At 44.5% G+C, this 24,560-nt stretch overlaps 2 protein-coding genes across 20 annotated transcripts in view; one reads left to right on the top strand and one right to left on the bottom strand.

Moving 5' to 3' along the window:
• Fbxo36 (F-box protein 36) overlaps positions 1-19,970 on the bottom strand; it is an 83,864-nt gene extending 63,894 nt beyond the window's left edge. Inside the window, exon 1 of one of the 2 annotated variants that reach the window (XM_047544467.1) lies at positions 19,756-19,970. In XM_047544467.1, the coding sequence (XP_047400423.1) occupies positions 19,756-19,851 (96 nt within the window). In that variant the 5' untranslated portion in view covers positions 19,852-19,970. The remainder of the gene's footprint in view (positions 1-19,755) is intronic. The other variant, XM_047544468.1, reaches the window with a different exon arrangement.
• Positions 19,971-19,996: 26 nt separating this feature from the next.
• Trip12 (thyroid hormone receptor interactor 12) overlaps positions 19,997-24,560 on the top strand; it is a 147,086-nt gene continuing 142,522 nt past the window's right edge. For 14 of the 18 annotated variants that reach the window (XM_047544449.1, XM_047544461.1, XM_047544460.1 and 11 more), the window contains exon 1: positions 20,359-20,488. The gene's annotated coding sequence lies outside the window, so the exon portion shown is untranslated. Of the gene's footprint in view, positions 20,016-20,158; positions 20,489-20,658; positions 20,806-21,159; positions 21,280-24,560 lie in introns of those variants that run through there. The other 4 variants (XM_047544448.1, XM_047544462.1, XM_047544446.1 and 1 more) reach the window with 4 other exon arrangements.

The following is a 24,560-nucleotide window of genomic DNA, read 5'->3' as shown; positions in this document are numbered from 1 at the left end:
TAGCGAGTAGGCAACTTCAGAAATATGGGAGCTGTGGATAATTAGGATCGCTGTTCTTCCACTGCAGTGCATTTCACAGGGCAGGGTGGAGGAGGGCGTGGGATTGCTGGGACCAGGTGGGAGAAGCAGCAGGGCCACTGTGTCACTGAGGGCCTGGGCTGGGGAGGAGGGATGACCCAGGCAGCAGGAAGAGGCAAGATATTATTTCCGGCAGGGCCTGAGGGGAGTAAGAGCAGGAAGTTCAGCAGGAGGGCGGAGCCAGGTTCTGGAGCCTAGACAGGGAGGGGCACCTGTGGAAAGGAATCTCACTCCAAGGGGCAGGGTAACAATTCCAAAATGAGTCTCTGCTTTTGTCAAATCACGTGTGTCCTTCACTTAAGTTTTATTTATTTTTAAAATGTACATTCGTAACTTAAAAGTAATGGGGCCGGGTGCGGTGGGGCAAGCCTATAATCCCAGGGGCTTGGGAAGCTGGGGCAGAAGGATCGCAAGTTCAAAGCCAGTCTCAGCAACTTAGCAACATCATTTCTAAATAAAATATTTAAAAATAAAAGACTGGAGATATGGCTCAGTAGTTAAGTGCCCCTGAATTCAATCCCTGGTACCAAAAAATAAATAAATAAACAATGGGGGTCTGGAGTTGTGGCTCAGTGGCAGAGCACACATGCGTGAGGCACTGGGTTCAGTTCTCAGCACCACATATAAATAAATAAAATAAAAGCCCATTGACAACTAAAAATAAATGAATGAATAAATAAACAAACAAATAGGGGGGCTGGGTACAGTGGCACTACCTATAATCCCAGTGACTGGGGATTCTGAGGTAGGATCTCAAGTTTGAGGTCAGCCTGGGCAACTTAGCAAGGCCCTATTTTAAAATTTAAAAAAGTGGAGGGCCAGGGCTGGGGACGTGCATCAGTGGTAGAGCACCCCTGGGTCCATTCCCAACACAAAAACCAAACCAAACCCCAGTGAGTAATGGTTTCTGCTCTTGGTGCAGCGGTACCTAGTGCCTTTCCACTTCTGATCAACACCTCCTGATGACCACAGGTCCTACTGCATGTGCCAGGCACTGTTCTGGGTCCTTTCTACTTCGTTCATTTCTTTCTGGCTACCTGTGAGGTGTGATTAAACTATTTCAGAGGGAGAAACTGAGGCAGAAGGAAGAAATTGCCCAGGGCCCAACAATGAGTCAGTGCCTGTGTTCAACTACCAGGTGACACTAGTATTTTCGACTATGATTCACAAACTCTCTTTCAGCACATGGGTGCCAACCTGCTGCCCTCTCCCCACCCCCTCCCAGCATGGAGCTTTGCCAATATTGCTCACTGCTTTTCGTCTAAAACACAATAATAAACTACCTAAATTTCTTAAAAAAAAAAAAAAAAGATTTTTAGCTGCCCAAACCTACTTCAAACTAGCATACAAATCCCTAAATCCTGTTTCTTTTCTGAATAAACCTAACTAAATTCTTTATTATTATTTATGTATCTTGTGGTGCTGGAGATGGAACCCAGGGACTCCCGCATGCTAGGCAAGTGCTCCAGCAACTGAGCTATGCCCACAGACCACTACATTCTTCACTATTTTGTACTTTAAAATGCCAGTTTGAGTAGCCTCAGCTATCAGAAACTTATTTTTCTTTATTTAAAATAGTAACTTTTTTTTTTTTCTCTTATACCAGTACTGGGAATTAATTCCAGGGGTGTGCTCTACCATTGAGCTACACCTCCAGCCCTTTTATTTTTCATCTTGCCAGGGTTTTATTAAGTTGCCCAGGCTGGCCTTGAACTTAGGAGTGTCCTGCCTTGGCCTCCAGAGGGGACAGGATTACAGGCATGTGAATATAAGGCTTTTTGCCTAAGCCACGCGTCTGATTTCCTCATGTTTAAAGGGGTGACACCATCCACAGAGTTGAAACACAGCAGTCCTATCTATAAAACAATTGTAAAGTCCAAAATGAAACTGTTAAGTAAATTCAAGTGTTTCAATGAAAAATTGTGAACTTGCCTAGACCATCTACACAAATTTCTCGTTTGCTGTTTTTATTTTTTATTTCATTTTACTTCAACTCCCCAATATAACTGTCTTCCAAAGCGCAGTGTACAGGAGAGGCAGTCTCTGAGGAAAGCGGGAAAGATCTCATTCAGTCAACACATACTATTCTCACCAGCGCCCTGATGCTACACAGACTCATGAAGCTTTTATGAATGGATCTTGGGTGCTGTCCCCATCAGCAGTTTATCTAGGTTCAAGTACATACCTGACCACAGCAATGTGTCACTGGGCCAAGGCTCCAGGACAGCACTCACTTCTTAACTCATGCTTTTCAAGGCTATTATTTTCTGGTTTGATTTCTTTTTTGGGAAGTAGGATCTCAGAACCACAGCACTGTGACTTATGAACTCCAAGCTTATCATCTTTACCTTTTATACCCTTATTTATTTGGAAAGGCTGGGTGTCAAACAACCTGCCCCAGAGCCATCTCTGGGACTGATGTTTTTGAACAACTTGTTCTGCAGGGAACAGCTGGCCTGCTACTCCAGCCATGGCTGATTAGACTAGCGTGGCCATCTGACCTCGGCTAGTTAGGAAGTTTTGAGGAAAACTCTCTTAAACTGAGTTGGAGGAAAAGAAGAGGACCATACTGGTTTATATAGATGTGGTGCCCAACAGGCTCCACAGGCTCAAATGATGCCACAGATGCCACCTTTCTTTTACCTGTTGGCTCTTTCCCTTTGCAGGTAGGCTCTTCAGGGTGGTAACAAGATGGCTGCTAGCAGATCCTGGCTCAAATCAGTAGTGTCAAGTCTGGGGACAATGAAAGGACACCTTTCTCATGTAATTGGCTTGGATTGGCGAGTGGGCCATCTCTGAAAGAATATGACCACTGAAAATGTTGGGTATGGCTACTTGAACCATTTGGAATAAGTTTGAAGGAGGTAATTTCCCTTTGGAAAATTACCACAAGAAGAGAGACTGAGTCTGGTGGACAAAACATCAGCCAGGCGTGGTAGCGCCTGCCTGTAATCCCAGTGACTCAGGAGGCTAAGGCAGAAGAATTCCAAGTTTGAGACCAACCTCAGCACATTAGTAAGGTCCTAAGCAACTTAGCCAGACTGTCTCAAAATAAACAATAAAAAGGGCTGGGGGTGTTGCTCAGTGGTTAAATGCCCCTGGGGTTTAATCCATGTACTGTACAAAAAGCAAACAAAAAAATCAAAAACTGTAACACCAGCTCCTACATGAGCCAGACAAGCAAAATATAGGCTGGAAGGTAGCCAGAGAGGAGGCCGAGTGGGAATGGCCTCTAACAGGGACGCGTGGCTCAATGAAAGCATCAGACCCTTTCTCTGGAGGAAAACGGAACTTGAGGCTCAGAACTGAGCCCTTGGCAGTGGCAGCAAAAACAGAAAGACACGGAGCCTGGCTCAACCAGGGGCTTCTGGTCCTCAATTCTCTGAGGCTTGGCTCATCTGCCAAGTGTCCTTCTCATGGTGCCCATGTATCTCTCATGAAGAAGATCCACCATGGTGCCAGGTAACTGGGTCCAAAGGTCCTGACCAAGGCAGGGGAGGCGAAGAAAACAAAGAGGAAAAGAAACAAAAAGGCAACAGGAAGAACAGGAGAGAACGGGGGTAGGACAGAAGGTGGTTGGTGGAGTGCAGGGTGCTACCACCCCAGGTGCTCTAGAGCGCTCCACTCCGTGGAGCCAGAGGCGTTGCTGCCTCCTGTCATCACAGGATTTTCTCTCTTTTTCTCTTTTGTTGCTGGGGATTGAACCCAGGGGTGCTTAACCACCGAACCACACCCCCAGCCCTTTTAATCTTTTATTTTGAGACAGGGTCTTGCTAATGTGCTTAGGGCCTCACTAAAATGCTGAGGCTGGCCTTGAACTTATGATCCTCCTGCCTCAGCCTCTCCAGTTGCTGGGATGACAGGAATGGGCCATGCTCCTGATTCTTTCTTTCTTTTCTTTTTTTTTTGGTGGTAACTGGGGATTGAACCAGAACCACTGAGCTACACCCCCTTCACTGTTTTTTTGGTATCGCGGATTGAACTCAGGGGCACTCAACCACTGAGCCACATCCCCAGCCCTATTTTGTATTTTATTTAGAAACAGGGTCTCACTGAGTTGCTTAGAACCTCGTTTTGCTGAGGCCGGCTTTGAACTTGAGACCTCCTGTCTCAGCCTCCCGAGCCTCTGGGATTACAGGTGTGCACCACCGTGCCCACCCCCTCCCCCACCATCACTTTTTATTTTGATTTTGAGATAGAATCTCACTTAAGTTGCCCAGGAGAGGCTTGAACTTGTGATCATCCTGCCTCAGTCTCCCAACTAGCTGTGATTATAGGCATTAGCAATCAGGCTCCTGATGTGGGTTCCAAGCAGCTAGATGAGTAGACCCATCCACAATCCACTCGGCTTTCTGGTGCTGAGGATTGTTTCCAGGGTTTGTCACAAGCTAAGTACACTACCATTGAGCTCCACCCCAGCCCCAGTTTCCTTTAAGGGAACTTTCAAGTCGTGAATACTTACTGCCAGGAGTTGAGGGCCTATAGTCTTTCACTGGGCAGCATTAAGCCCAATCCAATTGGGGTTCTCTACTAAGAAGCGAAAATCGCTGTAGAAAGGGGACATCCAGTTCCAGCTGCACGTCCCGTCCCCTCCCCCAGGTCATGTCCCCTCTCTGGGCGTGTTCTCCTGCTCCAGTCTTGCATCAACTTCATAAGCGTGCATAAACTCCAGAATGGCCACTTGGAGCCTCCTCTGTACCTGTCTACTTCAGTCCCTGAGGCTAACCCTGCAACTATCTCCTTTTGAGTCTCTTGGTCCTAGTTTGGAAGAGAGTTCACCTTTCCACGGGGAGCTGTACCAGTCCTGTCAGTGGAGACACTGAACTAATCAGCCATCCATTCTTGGCTCAAATTGCTAGGGCAAGAGGTGGGCCAGGGGGATGGTGCCACAGAGGTGGTGACTCATCTCCAGTGGAGGCTTGGTCAATATGAAATGCCCAACATGGGCGACTCATTTCTTCCTGATATAATTGGGTGAATCAGGTAGGTGGGTCACAGATATCTTTACCTACTGTAGTAATTTCTTAGGGCCGTCCTAACAAAGCACCACAAACAGCGTAGCTTAGAACAACAGAGATTTGTTATCATGCACTTCTGGAGTCTTGAAGTCCAAAATCACGCAGCTGGCAGAGCCATGATTCTTCTGAAACCTGTAGGGGCGTCCTTCCTGGTCTCTTCTCAGTTTCTGGGGACTCACTGACAGTCTTTGGCATTCCTTGCTATATCACCCCGATCTCTTGTCTTTTGTGTGTTTGTCTTCACAAGCCACTTTTTCCCCCCAGTACTAGGAACTGAACCCAGGGGTGCTTTGCCACTGAGCTACATCCCCAGTTCTTTTTTGTTGTTGTTGTTTTGAGACAATATCCCACTAAGTTGCTGAGGCTGGCCTCAAACTTGTGATCCTCCTGCCTCAGCCTTTCAGGAATCACTGCCACCTCAGGCACATGCCTTCTTCTTTTAAGGACACCAGTCATACTGAAGCAGGGGCCCACCCCACTCCAATGTGAACTCGACTTAATGAATTACACTTGGAATGACCCAGTTTCCTTCTTCCTTTCTTTCTTGCCTTCCTTCCTCCCTCTGTAGTACTGGGAATTGAACCCAGGGGCATTTCACTACTGAGCCAAATTCCAGCCCTCTTTCTATTTTTAATTTTGAGGCAGAGTCTTAGTAAGTTGCTGAGGCTGGCCTAGAACTTGCAATCCTCCTGACTCAGCCTCCCTCCCAAATAGTTGAGATTACAGGCATGTGACACCTTGCTTGGCTGCAATGACCCTGTTTCTAAATAAGGGCATAATGTGAGGAACTGGGGATTAGGACTTCAACATATCTTTTTTTGGGGAGGATGCAGTTCTATCCTTAACACAGAACTATGTTGGTCATAGAGACTATTTTCTCACAAACCACATAAACACCTCAACACTACAGGAGATCTCCCAAATGTAGATGCTCTACCACTGAGCTACATCCGGAGCCCTGAGGTTTTGTCTGTTTGTTTGTTTTTAGTTGTAGATGGACAAAAATACCTTCATTTTATTTTTTATGTAATACTGAGGATTGAACCCAGTGTGTCACACACGCTAGGTGAGCACTCTACCACTGAGCCACAACCCCAGCCCCCGAGGCCCAGGTGTTAATTTTTATTTTTGAGACAGTCTTACTAAATTGCCTGGGCAGGCCTGGAACTTGTGATCTTCTTGCCTTGGCCTCCAGAGTAACTGGGATTACAGGCGTGCTCCACCTTGCCTGGTTTAGGTAGAATTTTTGTTCCTATTTTGGTGGTAAGAAAGCAAGCCCAGGGGCTGGGGTATAGCTCAGTGTAGAGCAATTGCTTGGCATGTACAGGGCCCTGGGTTCAATCCCCAGCACGTGTTTCAGGAAAACAAGACCATTTTCCCTCTTTGTTTTTCTCAGCAGCTTCCCTGACTCCTCCCGTTTTCTTGTCTTGACCAGAGTCACAGTTCTCTTCTGAGACTCTAATCATTTCATTCTGTGTTAAAATCCTTGATGAATCCCCGTGTCCCAGACTAGCAGTTTTCTATTAGATTCTCCAAGGAGAACCCTTTAAGGGAAGCTCTGTACAGATTTTATCAATATCCACATTTATATCAATTTATGCTTTTTTATTGAGTAAATGGGTATTTTATGAAGATAAATTTTTTTAACTTATCCAAATGAGTAGAGCCAGATGTGGTGGTACATGCCTACTGTTGCAGCTACTGAGGAGGCTGAGAGACCAGCCTGAGCAACACACTGAAATCCATCTCCAAAACAAACCAAACCAGATTAACAGCATTTACTTATTATAAAGTTTGTAAGAACAAAGAAACTGTGTGGATAAAACAAAAGCTTTGAAATTTGGCAGTGAAATGTAGATGAAAATTAACATTAGAGTTCCTCAGCATCAATAGTCAATATCTGCATTTTATTATAAAGAAAATTCTGATTCGTGCACATAGTCATAAATGTTTCCCATATTATATTCAATGTGATCTTTTAAAAATGCAAACCTGACCACCATGTCATCAGCTCTAAAATGCCATCCTCCTCAAGATGCATTATTGTTTTACATATAGCCCAGAAAGGAAGAAACAAAGAAAAGTCAAACTTTGATTTTAAACATATAAGAATATAAAGAGAAAGCATATCTCACAGTCATTAGGATATGTCTGCCACCACCTCTGCTGCTCAGAAGCCAACGACTCCTCCCTCAGCCTCAGAGAGTGCTCCTGATGATGTTCTGGGAAGTCTCACCACCTGCACTTCCAAGCTCCAGCTGGGCTGGATAGCTTCCCTCTCTTCCAGTCTTCCAGGTCTGGGGTCAAGCTTCACTCTCTTTGGAGATCCTTCCCCAAGGCCCCTGAGCAAGGTCACATCCCTCCCTAACACAGTCTGGAGCACTGCCCCCCACTGCCTGGATTGAACCCAGGGCCCCCTGCTGTATGCTGGGTGAGCATCATTTCCAGCCCTCTGGGACATCTTCTTTTAATTTTTTGGTACTGGGGATTGTACCCAGAGGTACTCAAACTCTGAGCCACATCCCCAGCCCTTGTTTTTGTTTTTTTTTTTTTTTTTTTTTTTTTTTTTTGAGACAGGGTCACTAAGTTGCTTAGAGCCTCGCTGAATTGCTGAGACTGGCTTGAACTTGTGATCCTCCTGCCTCAGCCTCCCTAGCTGCTGGGATTACAGGTGTGTGCCACCGCAACTGACCTTATTTTTTGGTTTGAGACAAGGTCTAGCTAAATTGTTTGGAGACTCACTAAGTTGCCAAGACTGGTCTCAAACTTTCCATCTTCCTGCCTAAATCTCCTGAGTTGCTAGGATTACAGGTGTGACTGGCTGGGGTAGCTTCTTGATAGCATTTACCATGGTGGATGTCTGAGCCTGGTTTATGTTTACCTAATGAGTATCCCTCTCCTCCACTGGACAAACTATATGAGGGCACAGATAACGGACTTTTGCTTCCAACCACATCCTCAGTGCTTGGCATACACCTGGTAGCACCTGGTACATAGCAGACACTCAAACATTAGTTGAATCTACTGGGGATGTAGCTCAGTGATGGAATATGCACTTAATTAACATGCACAGGGTCCTGGGTTCAATTCCCAGTACCACCACACACACAAAAAAATCAGTCAAGTGAATGAGTTATGAGTGAAATCAATCTTCTAAAAATAATTCATGTTGCTGATTTTAGATACTTTTCAATTCTAAAAATCCAAAAGATCCATAAATGTGAGAGTGATAAGACTTTTGTGTCAAGAGCTGAATCACGGGGTTGGCAATATAGCTCAGTTGGTCAAGTGCTTGCTTTTCATGCACAAGGCCCAGGTTCAGTCCCCGGCACCACACACACACACACACACACACAAAAAAGAGCTGAATCATTTAAATCATTAGCCACATCCACCGAATTCTTTTCTCCCTATCACAAATGCCAAATTTATACCAAAATCACTGAAAATTCTTACTATGTGTAAATATTCTTCCTAGCTTGATATTATGATCTCAGAGTGGTCACTGTGTTTTTCTGAATGGTCAGTGTTCCACAACCCTGTGCCACACTGGAGTGTCTGAACCTGCCATGATCTGCAGGCTTGCTCTCTTCTCCAATTACACCTGCTTTGTACCAGCAGGAATTCAGAGAGGGTCGGTCAGAGTTCAGTGTTCCCAAACAATGAAACACTTGTCTTTTGTTGTTGTTGTTGTTGTTGGTACTAGGGATTGAACCCATGGGCACACTATCACTGAGCTCCAAACCCAGTTCTTATTTTCATTTTGCAATAAGGCCTTGCTAAATTGCTGAGGCTGGCCTTGAAATTGTAATCCTCTTGCCTCAGCCTCCCAAGTCTCTGGGATTATAGGTGCACCACTGTACCTGCTTCCAAACAATGAAACACTTGTAAGAAATTCTTCTGTATTCATGATGCTGATGAACGCTTTCCTCTGTTGCCCGTACCAAAACATGCTCCTCTCCATTTTGGAAGCACGAGGTATTAAAATGTGATATATAATACATTCGAGGATGTGGATATTTCTTTTGTATTTTAATTTTAAAATTTAAAATTTCCAAAGAGGAGATATGAATAAACTGCTCAGTGATGGGCAGGGGATATACAGCTCAGCAGTAGAGTGCTTGTTGGCAGGGTTGTGAGTTCCATCCCCAGCCTCAGAAGCATATTTATTTGCAAAACCAAACAATAATTTGCAAACTCCTGACTCACCTTATCAAGTCTTAATTACTTTTTTTTCCTTTAGTAATGGGGATGGCACCAGAACCTTTCACATGCTAGGCAAGCACTCTGCCACTGAGCTACATCCTCAGTTCTTTTTAAAAAAATTTATTTTAAGACAGGGTCTGACTAAGTTGCCCAGGATGGCCTTGTGATCCTCCTGCCTCAGCCTCCCAAGACAGTGGGATTATAGGTGCACCAAAGAACCACATCCCAGCCCTTTTTTATTTTTTCTTTAGAGACAGGATCTTGCTAAGTTACCTAGAGCTTCACTAAATTGCTGAGGCTGGCTTTGAACTTTCCATCCTCATGCCTCAGTCTCCCAAATTACTGGGATTATCGTATGTACCACGGCACCCAGCCATAATCTGATTTTTAAAAAACCTATAGTGTAGGTTTTTAATTTTATAGAGAAATATTAAAAACCTTCCTCATAAGTTCATAAGTAAGAAATGAATGGATGACTTTCATTTTGAAATTTCAGTGGAACTCTCAGTCAACACAATAAGGCAAGGATAAAGAAGACATGAGGATTAGAGAAAGAAAAAATAAGTCATTATCTAGAGATGACATGAATATATCATAGAAAACCCAAAAGAATCAACAGGTAATGTAGCAAGATCATTAGACAAAAGGAAACTTACTAGAAACAAAAATCAAATATGTTTTGCCAGGTGTGGAGGTATACAACTGTAATTCCAGCTACTCAGAAGGTGGAGGCAGGAGGATCAGAAGTTCATGGCCAGCTTGGGCAATTTAGCGAGACCCTGTGTAAAAATAAAAATGGTTGAGGATGTAGCTGAGGGGTAGAACACCACTGGGTTCAATCCATAGTTTAAAAAGAATGAGTATTGATTGCTAGCTATGAACAGAAGATACAATTTTGAGAGGCAATATTGTTTATAATAGGAAAAAAAAAAAACCCACAAATGCCTAAAAGTCTAAAAAAGTAAATACAAATATGTGCTTGCTACACTATAAGAGATAGTTGAGCAAAATTAAACAATATCTAAGAGCTTAGTAGTAGAGCACTTGCCTAGTATTTATGGGGCCCTGGGTTCCCTCACCAGCCCTGTTAAACAAACAAACAAACAAAAGGCATGGTGGCTCACTGTGATCCCAGTGACTTGGGAGGCTAAGGAGGGAGAATTGCCAAGTTTGAGGACAGCCTTGGCAACTTAGAGAGACCCTGTCACCCTGTCTCAAAAAAGAAACAAAACAAAACAAAACAAAAACAAAACAAAACAAAACAAAAAAAAAAAAAGAAAAGAAAAGGAAAAGGGGCTGGGGAGGTGCTCACTGGTACGGCACTTGCTTATCATGCAACAGGCCCTAGGCTCCACCTCAGTACCCCAAAAAGTAAAACAACAAAAAACGTAAAACGTTCTAAAAGGGAGGTTTTGTTACATTTGTGGATTGGAAAGTGAACGTTGCCATACATCAATTCACCACCACTTAATCTAATTCATAGCAATTCCAATCAAAACAACAAGTATCTTGGTTTTGTAGGGGGTGCTGGGGATCACACCTAGGGTCTTGTGCATCGTAGGCAGGCACTGTACCACTCACTAGCTATACCCCAGCCCTTTACTTTAGAGAGAGAACTGCTGAATTCCCCAGGCTAGTCTTGAATTCAGTCTCCTAAATGCCTGGGATTACAGAGTATCTGAGATTAGGTGTGTACAACAGCACCCAGCAACAAGATATATTTTTGTGGAAAAGTAAGCTATGAATAAGTAGGGAATAGCTCTGTGGTAGAGTGCTTGCTTGGCACTTGTGAAGCCCTGGGCTGGAGCCCCAGAACCACACACACACACAAACTAAATAAAGTAATGCAGTTGTGAGATTATTAAAGGTTTCCTATGAACTTCTCATGGGAAAGGTGGAGTTGGACTTCTTTGTTACTGGTATTAGGCAAACATCTCTTTGGTATTTCTTTGGTTTTACTGCTATGTACCAGGGATGCTGTTGGGTGTTTTCTGAAGAGTGTTCCAGAGTCTTGGTTCCTGGATCTTCAGGTCAAAGAGCATTCTGCTGTCACATGCCTTTAGTAAAAGTTTCCTACTGCATTCTCATAAGAAGGGAATTCGTAATGCACAGTAAGATTTTGAAGGCTCTGAGAAATTCCAGAGAAAAGAAGCAATTATAATTTGTTTCATTTAGGATTTTCCTTTCTTCCTTGATCATGAAACTTCCCTTGAGAAACACTGGTGTGGAGTGAATAATATATATATATATATATATATATATATATATATATTTCTTCTTCTTGCCCTATCTGTTAAGTAGTCAGGGGCTGAATTGTTAATTATATGGATGAAGAAATGGATGGCTAGGCAAGTGAAGATTCACACTAGGTCACAGAGCTATTTTATGGAGTATTTGATGCAAACTCAATTTTTCTAAAGAAAAAAAATTCCAGTACTTTTTCTTATATCAAACACTACTTTCATATGAAATGCCATTTTAGAGATGGAATAAACCTTAGTGAGCTCCTAGACTAGTAATCTTATTATGTGGATGAGGTAACTGGGGACCAGACAAATTAAGTGCCTAGCCCCAGGTCAAGAGCTTGCAGACTAGCAAGAGGAATGAAAGGATTCATGACTCAGTGACTCCCAATTAAGTGCTCTACTGCCCCACATAATTATGAAGCAAATCTGTGTCAGTGTAGGGTGAGACCAAATTGACTGCCCAGATTGGGCAGGTGCTTGCTCATAGGTGCTGAATGACTTACCTGGAAAGAGAGAATACTGGAGCTCTGCCCAGGTGTCATATAATTTTGAAATGAAGGATCCACTTGGTGACTGGGTTATGATACAGCAAAGTACTGACTATTGTTTTTTTTAAGAGTTTAATCGCTTTACTTGTATCGTGTCATTCTTCTCTTCCTCACTTAGAATGGATTTAAAGTTTCTGATTAAAAGTGATTTCACAACTCTAATTAGGTGCATCCTGGAGTGTCACAGGGTTGGGAATAATTTTTCCAAAGTGTGTCAGACATGAGAAATAGAAGAAGAATAATGCAGTTTATTATTACACACACCTGGCCTAACCTGCAGGGCAGGGAAGGGCATGTTTACTGCAGTTGCTGCTGTCAGGAAGTGCAGGTGAAGATGGGAATGACAGCAGGAGGAAAACCAAAACACACCTTGAGGAGGGCGAGCCTCCGGAAGGTCCTCAGACGCAGTGAAGAAGGGCAGAGAGGAGGCGGGACCACGAGAGGAGACAGACAAAAAGAGCTGGAAGGAGAAGGGTAAGTCAAGGCACAAAACATGGGAAGAAGAAAATAAGTGCGCACAAGTCTCATACTGGCTTTTGGACATTGAAAGGAGCGGCAGCAGTTTTTCCTATGTGGAAACATTTGGGCTGTGACTGGTGGCCAGTGGTCAGAGTGGACATCGTGGCTTGAAAATCTGTAGGCTTCCGCCCGTGGGCAACGGCCCCTTAGGGACAAGGAAAAAGCAGGCAGAAGCAAACAAGGCATATATGCCTTCTCCATACCCTCCGCTTCACTCTCTAGGTGGCTCTTGGGGACCTTTTTTTGTGAGTGTGAATGCAGTGGTGGTGGCTGGAGCAGAGTATGATTTTGGGATTCCAGGGTCCCCTAGGAAAATACTGACATCAAGCTGATTGCACCCCATCTAGCTCCCAGTGTGTGCACTCTAGTGTTTATTTAATGTGGTTTCAAGTTGCTTGAGAAAATCTGTTAAAAGCAATCTTGCACCCGGCATGGTGGGGCACGCCTGTAATCCCGGCAGCTCAGAAGGGGAATGAAAGTTTGAGAACGTCTCAGCAATTTAGGGAGGCCCTAAGCAACTTAGTGAGACCCTGTCTCTAAATAAAATATAAAAAGGGCTGGGGATGTGGCTCAGTGGTTAAGCGACTCTGGGTTCAATCCCTGGTAGCAAAACCAAAACAAAACTAAATTTAAAAAAGCAATCCTTCAATTTCTCAAAAGTAATCACCTATACCGAGTCCAGTGGTGCACGCCTGTAATCCCAGCAATTTGGTAGGCTGAGGCAGGTGGATCACAAATTTGAGGCCAGCCTCTGCAATTTAGCAAGATCCTGTCTCAAAATAAAAAATAAATAGGGCTGCGGATGTAGCTGGGTGGTTGAGCACCCCTGAGGTCAAGCCCCAGCACTGCAGGAAGAAATAAAAAGGAAAGAAAGAAAAGTCATTACGTACACTTAATAAAACTACAAGGGGGCCAGGCATGGTAGGTGCACACCTATAATCACAGTGACTAGGGAGGCTGAAGCAGGAGGGCTGCAAGTTTGAGGACGGCCTCGGCAAGATCCTGCATCAAAATAAGAAATATAAAGGACTGGGAATGTAGCTGAGTGCTAAAGTGTCCCTGGGTTCAATCTCCAGTACCAAATAAAAATATTAATTAATTAAAAAAAAAAAAAAAAGGAAACAGTAAAGGGGGGGAATCTAGATCCTAAAACTTAAAATTTTACGAGTAATCATTACTCCATTTTTTAATTAATACCTCAGTTTCTAGTACTAGAATTATTTTCTGCCCACTGAACAGCAGTGTTGGGGATCTACCTGTCGATGCTGCCCAACATTTGAGACAGGAGGCAGAGGTGGCACTGGTAAAACAGGGAAGCTGACCCGGAGAGCAGGGCTATTGATACTTTCACTGGATGTTCTTTTGTGCGGGTGGTACTAGGGATTGAACTCAGGGTGCTCTATCACTGATTTTCACCCACAGCCCTTTTTATATTTTTATTCTGAAACAGGGTCTCACTAAGTTATCCAGGTTGGCCTCAAATTTGCCATCCTCCTGCTTCAGCCTCCCCAGGTGCTGGGATTAAAGGTGTGCACCGCCTCGCCCAGGTCATTTAAAATCTTTATTACTTTTCTCTGGTTATACAAATAAATAAATGCCTATTGTGGAAAATTCAGCTCTTTCAGAAATAAGAACGCAGAAAGTGAAAGCAAGCACTCTGTCCCTAAGAATGAAGCACTTGTTTTTCCCTCTAACGTTTATTTGAAACTTCAATAACATTTATTTAAAATAACTTTTTTTTCTTAAATGGGACCATATTATGTCTAACAGCAACTTGCTTTTCTTTCTAAAGATTTTATTTGGTCAACTGAGTAAATAGAAACCTACCACATTGCTTTTAAAAGATTGCATAGTATCCTATGGTATGAATGAATCACAGTTTTAACCACATTTCCACTAATGGAAAGATGTTTTTACAATTAATTTTCTTTGGTGAGCATTCTTGTTCGCATATCCTTGTGTGTGTGAAAGCACTTTTGGACATAAAATCCTAGAAATGGATTTGCAGGGTCTAAGGGCGCATGCATTAACATTTTTATTAGACTGCATTTAAATTTTAAATTTCCACAATCGTCTGTAGTTGGAAATGGCACTAGCACAGTTCTTTGTTGTCTCTCAAGCAGCCCTCAGCAAGCCTGGCTTTAATTCCTTAGTCAGAAGTCACTGAAATGATGGTTTCCTGCCACAGGCTGGCATGTGACCTTAGGTGTTTTTAGTTAGCACTTCAAAACCACTTGCACTGGGGTTGGGATGCTGAAGTCGCCTAGCATGTGTGAGGCCGAGGGTTTCACTCCCAGTACCAAGAAGAAAAAGAAAACCATTTGGGGTTTTTAGTGGGGGAGGGGCTTGATTCTTTCTTTTTTTCCTCCCAAATGACATTAGCTTCAGAAATATTTTTAGATTTCTGAGCTTCGTTTTTTGTTGTTGTTGTTTTTTAATGGTATCAGGGATTGAACAAGGGTGCCCAACCACTGAGCCACATCCTCAGCCCTTTTTTATTTTGAGACAGGGTCTTCCCTAAATTGCTGAGGCTGGCTTTGAACTTGCAGCCTCCTGGACTGCTGGGGTTACAGGAGCGCACCACTACGCCAGGCATGTTTTCAGAGTTCTGAGTAGGATTAAGTAAAACAGATGAAACAAAACTAACTTATCGTCCAGTTCTTACTTCTTCCATCAGCTGGACTGTGCATTACATGTTGGTGTCCTTGGGAGGGTCACTGCGTTTATTAGCTGCAAAAGGCCACACCTGCCAATTTTCATTTCTTAGCATACAGTTAGTTTCTAAAACTTTTCCAATATTAAACCTAAGTCACCAGTTTTGGCCACCTTAAGTCACACTTCCATTTGGAGAGGACAAAGAAGACAAAATTACTCTCTTTTAGGGGTGCTGAAGATCAAACCCAGGGTCTCCCTCATGCTTGGTAAGTGCTCTCCCCTCCAGCTACATTACCAGAACCAGATGAAATTAACAGTACCTTCCTGTTATAAAGTGATTTTTTGCTTCCTATGGAATATATATACATATATACACACAGACATATATATTTATTTATATATTTAGTACTGGGGATTGAACCCAAGGGCATTCTACCACTGAGTGGAATCCCCTGCCCTTTTTAAATTTTGAGACAGGGTCTTCCTAAATTGCCCAGGCTGAACTTGAACTTGTAATCCTCCTTCCTCAGTCTTTAGAATACCTGGAATTATAGGTATGCACTACCATGCTCATTTTGGATAATAGATTTTAAAGTGTCTGTTCTATTTATTAACTTGGGGATCACTAATGAACTTAGTGTTTAAAAAAAACCACAGACACATGAAAGTTGAACCGTTTAATTGTTTATATAAATCAAATACTGTATTATCTCTACCAGATTATATGCTTCATGAGAGGAGGGACTTGGTTTTGTTCACTGATAGTTCCCTAGCTTCTAGAATAGTACTTGGCATATAAAATACGTACCAAGAGGTGTTTGGTACATATGCATTGAATGGATAACAGTCTTTGAAGCCAGAAATATCCTACATTTTGTGTCACTATAGTAAACGCCAATTTGTTGCTTAAAATTAAGGAAAAACAAATCCTCATTCAGGAACAGAATATAATAATTTCTTAGAAGCTCTGTGTAAAATATTCCTGGTCTAGATTATATCCAAGATTGTTTCTTGACTTAATATACGATGAAGCTATTAGTTTTAAAAGAATTGAAATTCAATATAAGAATATACACACACCCTCACACACACACACTATTAAAAACTAGAATAAATGGGTGAATTTCTTTTTTTGTATCACTGATTAAACACAAGGGTGCTTAACTTCTGAGTTAAATCCCAAGAAATTTTTATTTTTCCTTTTGGGACAGGGTCTCGCTAAGTTGCTGGGATTATAGGTGTATGCCACTGGGCTGGGCTAAATATTTGATTTAGAAAGCAGTGCATTGTTTTTTCTTGGTACTTGGAATTGAACACAGGCACAGTACCTCTGAGCCACATCCCCAGCCCTATTTTACTTTTTATTTTTAGACAGGGTCTTGCTAAATTACTTAGGACCTTACTAAATTGTTGAGGCTGGTCTCCAATTCGAAATCCTCCTGTTTCAGCCTCCAAGTTGCTGGAATTACAGGTATGTGCTACACCAGCTGGTTTTTCTAAGATTTGAAGATCATCATTGTAAATATGTGAGAATTAAACTTCTTGGTCTCAAGCTGGGGGAGGCACTGGGGACTGAATTCAGGGGCACCATATTTTATTTAGAGACAGAGTCTCACTGAGTTGCTTAGCACCTCACTTTTGCTAAGGCTGGCTTTGAACTTGTGATCCTCCTGCCTCAGTCTCCCGAGCTGCTGGGGAAAGTCACTTTTTTTTACAAAGCAAAAAATGCTCATGAAAATCAACATGGCAACAAACTGTTAATAGAGAATGCTCTAAAAGCATAAAAGTGTACTTTTATTGTTGCTTGTACAAGAAATAAGGCAAAGAAGATATTTACATATAACATTTATATTCTGATTATGCTAATGTTATTCACACAAATACGACACAAATTAGATAGTTCTCCTCAATTACGTATGACATGGATGAGATAGTTGCCCTCAAATTCATGCCAAATGTGCAGTTATTTGGATTTAAAGCCAACAACAACAACAACCAAAGCAGGGAAAAAGAGACCAAAAAAAGAGAAAGAAATCTTCATAAAGGCAAGATCCATCTAGACTCAGGGCTTATATTGGATAATAAACAGTTTGTGGGATAAAGTCAGAAGAGAAGGGAGAGAAATGTACAAGTAACAATTTTAGGAAGTCCATTTTATAAAACAGTCTAATTCTAGTTGTTTAGTACTGATTTATGTCAGACCACCTCTTACTGAATGTTGAGTTTTCTGTACTCAGACTTGGAAAAATTATCTTGTGGTTTGAAAATAGTATATTCTCAAGATAGTTGACTGAAAAGTATATTTTTGGCTTGCTATTTTTTTTTTTTTTTTACAACAAATTCTACTTTAAAATGAGGGTGAAATTAACCAAATTTGAGCTTAACTCTCATTGGTAGAACTGTGGGAAATTTATGCACTGTGCTTGATATAGATAATGGATCAGATTTCCTTTTTTGGGGGGGTTATCAAGGATTGTATCCAGGGGTGAATAATTACTGAGCAATATCCTCAGCCCTTTTCAAATATTTTATTTAGAGACAGGGTCTTGCTAAGTTGCTTAGGGTCTCACAAAGTTGCTGAGGCTGGCTTTGAACTCGCCATCCTCCTGCATCAGCCTCCACAGTTGTTGAGATTATAGGCATGTGCCACCATGCCCAGCTAAGGATCAGATTTTCAAAAGCATTTTATGCATAAATCATTGACAGAAAGAAGAGGGCCTGAAATAAAGAAGGTTTTGATCTGTTAACAATTTTTTTCAAAATTTAATTTTAAAATTAATTTTTTTTTAAATTAAAGAATGTTGGGAAACCAGGCGAGGTGACACATGCCTATGATCCCAGTGACTCAGGAAGGTTGAGGCAGGAGAATGGCAAGAGTTCCAGGCCAGCCTGTCCAACTTAGCAAGACCCTGTCTCCAAAAAAAAAAAAAGGAAAAGAAAAAGAAAAATTGGGGGAGTAAAGGGGAAACTTTCATAAAACAGAGTAGAGGAAGGAATGTGCTCAACTAAAGAACAAAATCCGAAGAATACCAACAACAGAAGCATTCTGGGAGAAAATAAATGCCAGTAGACCTCCCAAGAAGAAGTTACTAAAATTAAAAGATAAACAGATATTCAACTCTTTGAGGCTTACAACATCAGTGTGCAGCATACTTGTGATACCAGACACTCAAGGAAAAAGAAATCCTCAAAACAAAGATTTTAAAGAGTTTGGAAATAACTATAAAGTAAAAATTAGAACATTCTAATTTTCTTGCAATAAATAAAAACAGAAATCATGTAGAATTAGAAGATACTACGTTTTTGATCACTCATCTCAGAAAGTGAAGAATTGTTAGGATCATAGATCTTAAAGTCAGTGGAAAAGTCAATGATCCTTCTACAAATATTCAGAAAAGGGTACATTTCAATATTTAAGAAATCCTGAATTAAGTGTGTAAAAAATATGTGAAAAAGAATTTTAAAAATCAAAAACATTTGAGAGGCTGATATTATGCTTGTAATATTTCTAAATCTTATTTAAAAATAAATGTGAACAATTATTCCTTTTTTTTTTAAAAGACATTAAGAAAAATCACTCTTGTTTGGGGGCTTCTAGAAAAACTTATAGCATACTCAGTATCCACACCCCCCGCCCCCCCCCCCAAAAAATATATATTTCTAAATTTGTTCAGGGATGATCTATCCAAGTGCAAGGTGCGTGAAGGGCTCAGGGACAGTCCAGGAATCAGACACACTCGGGTCGACGATTCGTGAGCAGGGGCCATCCGAGAGCCCCCTCCCACGCTGAAGCGGCCGTGAACAGGCCGGGGTCACTCTACTCCGGCGATAACACGGTCCCCTTCTTATTGTTGAGAAGCAGATGTCATTAGGGTGGGGCCGACGCGCGGAGCAGCCCCAACACTTGGTACCACCCCCGCCCCCCGCACACTTTCAATGGGATCGAAGGGCTCCGAAGAGGTAAGGGGAGCGCTCCAGTCGCCCGTTCCCGCTGGCGTGGAGTCTCGGCGCGGCCGTGGCGCTCGGGGAGGCCGCCGGAGACGTTAACAGAGTCCCCGTAACCAAGTCCTACCCGCCACAGGGACCGTCCCTCTCCCCTCCCCTGCCGGCTCCTCCTCGGGACACTCGGCCGGGTCTTTCTTTCCCTCCTTCCCACGCTGAGGTGAGGCGGCACGCAAGCCCGGGACGCCTGTTTTTCCCTGCGCGCGGAGGGAACGCTGCGGGTAGGAAGCCGGGGAGGCGGGAAGGGAGCGGGCGGCATTGTGGGCAGGCAGAGAAGGCTCGCCGGGGAGGAGCCGGGCTGGGGGAGAGCAGGGACACGAGGGCCGCCGGGCCGAGGTGAAGAGGGAAATCTCTGACTCCGGGCTGGGACCGGACGCTTCCGGCGGGCCACGGTCGCTCTCGGCCTGGCGCGGCCCACCTTCCGGGCCCCCGCCGGGCCGGGTAGGGGGTTAGGAGAGAGGGTAAACCGCGGCTCGCACTTGCCTGAGAGCGGGTGACCAATAATTGATAATAGTCTTTGCTCGGCGCCGGGCCTTGTCCTACGATTTCGAACAGTGTCTCCGGCAACCACGACGCCATCTTGGGACGCCACCGCCGTCGCTAAGACAACCAGGAAGGGGCGGGGCTTGATTGGGGTCAGGAGGCCAAAGCCCTAGTTTAAACCGAACCACGCTTTCGAGCTGGCTGGCGTGTTTCTAACTCGGGGAGACCGTTCCTTCTTCCAAGGGTCACAAGGAACCCTGGTCCGTGAAATTTCCACGTCCAGGTCTTGGGTGACCCGAAGGGGAATTAGTTCCTGCTACCACAGAGGGGAGGGGGTGACCCCGGCGGAGGGATATCAAGCGGAGTCCCACAGTCCCCTTCCTGGTCCCTCGAAGGGATCGGGAGGAGATCGGAGGCCGCTGGGAGAGTCGAGCCGAGGCCTGGGGAGGGAGGGGCGATGTGATGGCCCGCGAGTAGGCAGCGGGACCAGTCCCGCGGACGCGCCTGCGAGCCGGACCGAGGGGCAAAGTAGTTCCCAGAGGGTGTTGGAACGGGCGGGGAGAGAGGCGGCGCGGGCGGAGGCGCACGCCGGGCGCGGTGCTGCGGCTCAGCTGATAATTGAAGGGACCCGAGGAGCCGCCGCCGCCGCCGCCGCCGGGGGGGGGTGGGGGGAGCGAGTGGAAGTTACTGCCGCGCCACCGAGTCCGGACCGGAGACTTTGGGGCCTAACTAGGTAATTGGGGCGCAGTTCTGAGCGGCAGGGGCAGGCTTGGGGGGAGGGGGCCGTGCTGCGGGGTGGGGGGTGACTAGGCGGGGAGGAGCTGGAACAGAAAGTCCCAGGAAGCCCGGTTGTGTCATCGCCGCGATTCGGCCCCCGCTCGGCCTGCTCTCGGCGGTGGCGGCTGGGCCGCGGAAGGACCGGGCTGGGGGTTGACGGGCGAGGCGCTCGAGGAAGACCGCGGTCTGAGGGACCGGGGCCGGCGGGAGGGGGGGGTCGCTGGGTCCCCCCTCCGGCCCCCGGCAATGAGGAGGGCCCTTCACCGAATCGGGGTGAGGCGTGCGGGTTTTGGGGAGCCCGGCGGGGGTTGGGGGGGCCGGAAATGGGTTTTGGAGCTCGGAGGGCGTCTAGGAAGGGAGAAAGTGGGGGGCCGGAAGTGCAGGTGGGGGGTGTGAAGACGGCAAGGGTTCCCCGGAAATGGGACTGGGGGCCCGGAAACCGGGAGAGGGGAGGCTCCGGGCCGGGGACGGCCCGGAAATGGAAACTAGGGAGCTGCTCGAGTGACAACAGTTGTGGGAAGCGAGGGTCAGAGGAGGGAGAGGCCCGAGTGACTTTGGACCGCAGTAAGGGGTTTCCTGCCGGGGAGCGGTTGGGGGCGGGCGAGCTCGGAGCCGGGGCCGCGCCGGGCAGTTGTTCGGCCGTGGGAAGTTGGGGCTGAGGGAGGGTGACGTCGAGGGCTTGGTAGCGGGCATGGAGAAGGCCGAGGAACTTGGCTGAGGGGAGCGGAGCCACATCCTTTCAGACTGGTGAGAACGGGGATGGGTGGATGGGGAGGGAAACCCGGGCTGGGGAGGGAGGTGGGCCGATTGTCACCTAGTCTTATTGCGTGCCCGGCGGTCGGGCGAGTGATTTATATGGACGTGGATTACATAAAACCTGTTAGCGCGTCTGTCGGTCAGCTCGGCCCCGCGGTGAGCGGGGTTCCAGTGCTGGAGCAAGTTGGGAGTCCGAGGGGCCAGCGTTGTGGAATCCCCAGTCCTGCCTCCAGGGCTCTCGGCTCAGAACTAGAAACGCCTAAATAGCCAGGAGCGGGGTATTTGTCAATTTAAAAGCTCACGCGCATTGGGAGGGGGTAATAACTTCCACCTTGGAACTGCGAGGCTGCCTCTGGGGGCTGGGGTAGGCAGGGGCTGCTGCCCAACCTTGAGGCAGGTTTGTTTTTGGTAAAGCCTTTAGTGTGGGGGAGATGGAGCCGAGCTGGAGCCTGGCGGTGGGGATGGTGGGTTCGCCTCGTTACTTAATTGGGGGCGGGACTGTGTGTGTAGACGTGTGCCGTTGGGGGGGTTGCTGACAGCGCTGAGTGTGCTCCGAGTGGACGTCCAGCTGCCCTCTGCTGCCTCCCATCCCAGGCCTGCGCTCCCAACCCTTCCTGGGCTGCCAGATCACCCGATCTCCAGGCTTTCCTCCGTTTTGTAGGCCCTTAGTGTGTGTTCAAGTTTTATTCCTCTCGAGAGTCTCATTAGATATTTTTGGCATTTCATTTAAAGACCTGGCAAGTTAAGGCTCAGAATCTCGTCTAAAAACAAGACAGAAATACATGATAGAAAGTTGAAAGGGCTATTGAGTGGAGTGAAAAACGGACACTGGGAACAAAGGTCCTAGTTGTGTTAGAAAAAAAGGCAGGAGGCCTGTGTATGAGGCCTTGTGTGTGTTGCATCTACTGGAGGTGGGGACAGACAGGGTTGAGGAGTGGAGTTACCACAGGTTTAGAGACAACTAATTTTAGGGGGTTTTACTGAGGCTTATTTTCATATACATGCCATGCAATGACATCAGTGTTAAAGGTTGGAGTAAACATCAATATTTAAGTTTTGAAGTAAACACAATTTCTCATTGACTCCTTGTTCCCTGTTCAGCCCTACCAGTACATAACTGATAACTGATGTGGGTTCCTAATCTTGTGAGATTGGAGAGTTTTAAATTTCATTTACTTTAAGCTTAAGAGAGAGCACATTAACATGGATGGGTTTGTGGGCTTTGTATATGTCTGCCTTTCTATGAAGGTACCAATATCCAAAAGAATGGTAAACTGTAATTAAGGTTTATCATTGTTTCCATCTGCTCCCCCCTTTTTTCCGGAATGGGTGGGTATTAAGTTCACTCAGCTGATATTTACCATTTAATTTGTGTCTGTGATCAGGTATTTAGTTTTTTCTTCATTTTCTAAAAGTTTGAGAACTCTTGTGATATTTAGAGTTCCAGAAAGTACCTTAGTAAAAATATTTAAAAAATGAACAGGATGCCAGACTAGGGTAAAATCTGCTTTCACCTGGCAAAGTAAATTTGGAGTAATGCTTACTTTCCCACTCTAACTTTTAAGATTACTATATTTATGTTATTTAGATGAGGTTTTATCCTATTTTAAGAACCTTATCCTAGCAAAGAAGACACATCAATATCTTGGAAATCCACGCAATGCCAGCTATTAACTCTGTGACCTTGAGCTAATTACCTAACCTATCTGCCCTCCATGTATTTTAACTGTAAAATGGTGATGGATAATTACTGTTTTGCCTCACTGGGTGGTTTTGAGACCTGATGATGGCTGTGAAAAAAGCCATAATGTCAAATAAGTACTAGATATTGTTTCACAAAGTTGCATTAACTATTTTGAGGTAATTAAAAAAAAAAGGTGCAGCTTCTCACCAGTGGTGGTCATCATGTGTAAGGTATGTTGAAGATATGAAATTGCTGCTTGATTGATAGTGGTATTTGGGCACAAATTTTATCTGATAAATTGATTTTTAAAGGTTTTGCATCAACATGCCAGATACTTTTTCACATGTCCTACTGAATAAGCTTGTTAATCATATTTAGAGAAACTTTAGACAAATTTTTTATTATTGACAACATTTATACCTGTTCTGGTTTGTGGTTCTGATGAAATTGACTTTATAATGTCAGAGATTATAGTTAAGGAAAAAAGTTTGACCCTTGGTTTCTGTTTTCTTTACCCAATGTAGAAAAGCGCCCCCCCCCTCACCAAGTTGTGTAGGGTCATTTTGAGCAAATGTGATACCAGTTGCTCCATTATTTTTCCCTGTTTGCAGAAGTAATTTGATGGATTTGAGTCAAAACAGCAACTACTTGTTGCTTTCCATTTTCACTCAAGTTGTTTCTTGGCTGTTGGTGACAACATGCACTTTTCCCTCATCTAAATCAAAACAAATGCCCACTACATAGTAACCTAGTAGCCAGAGGAGGTAAAGAACAACCTTACCCCTTCAACTAGCTTCCTCAAACTTCTACCCTAGGAGTTTTTTTATTTGTATTTCTTGGTTATCTGTATATACTTTTCTGGATTATAGTGCTGCATTTGTTGAAATGTTGGTTTTGTTTCCCCAACTGGATTATAGGCTTCCTGAAGGCAAGAATTATTTCACATCATTGTGGTAATACATGAAGGTGCACTCATAAACCTGACTGAAAAATAATCTCCATTTTCATTCCTAATCCAGATCAGTAATGTTAGCCTCGTCTTGCCAAACATGCAGTCTTACACTTGGAAGGATTCTCTGTCCCAGTAGATTCTTCACAATGCCTCCTGTGGCTTGATTTGGTGACTGTGGCCTCTTTACATTACCCTAATATGTTACCCTAATATGTTATATGAGTGCCTAAGTAGATGTTGATTGTCACCAACATGTTTCGGTATTAAGCCAGTGGATTATTCTGTGCCTCTTTTTTCTGTAGGCCAAGCCACAGTTAATAGAGCCAAGCCTGAAGGGAGTCCAGGCCAGATGAGATGGAAGAGTAAGAATCTGGTGGATATTACACAACAAGTACAATTTGTAGTTGTTGATTAATCTTACTGCTTGTAGACTTTTTTGGTTTTTGCTACTGGGAATTGAATCCAGGGCTTCTTTACCACTTGCTGAGGTATATCCTCAGCCCTTTTTATTTTGAGATGGGGTCTCACCAAGTTGCCCAGGCTGGCCTCAAACTTGTGATTCTCCTGCCTCAGCCTTCCCAGTCACTGAGATTATAGATGTGTACTACGATGACTAGCATAGGTGGGGTTTGGGGG

This window comes from Sciurus carolinensis, chromosome 3 (genome assembly GCF_902686445.1).
Source record: "Sciurus carolinensis chromosome 3, mSciCar1.2, whole genome shotgun sequence".
In the NCBI taxonomy this organism is placed as follows: Eukaryota; Metazoa; Chordata; class Mammalia; order Rodentia; family Sciuridae; genus Sciurus; species Sciurus carolinensis.
The sequence above is the reverse complement of the archived record's forward strand: the minus strand, read 5'-3'. Positions and strand labels throughout refer to the sequence as shown.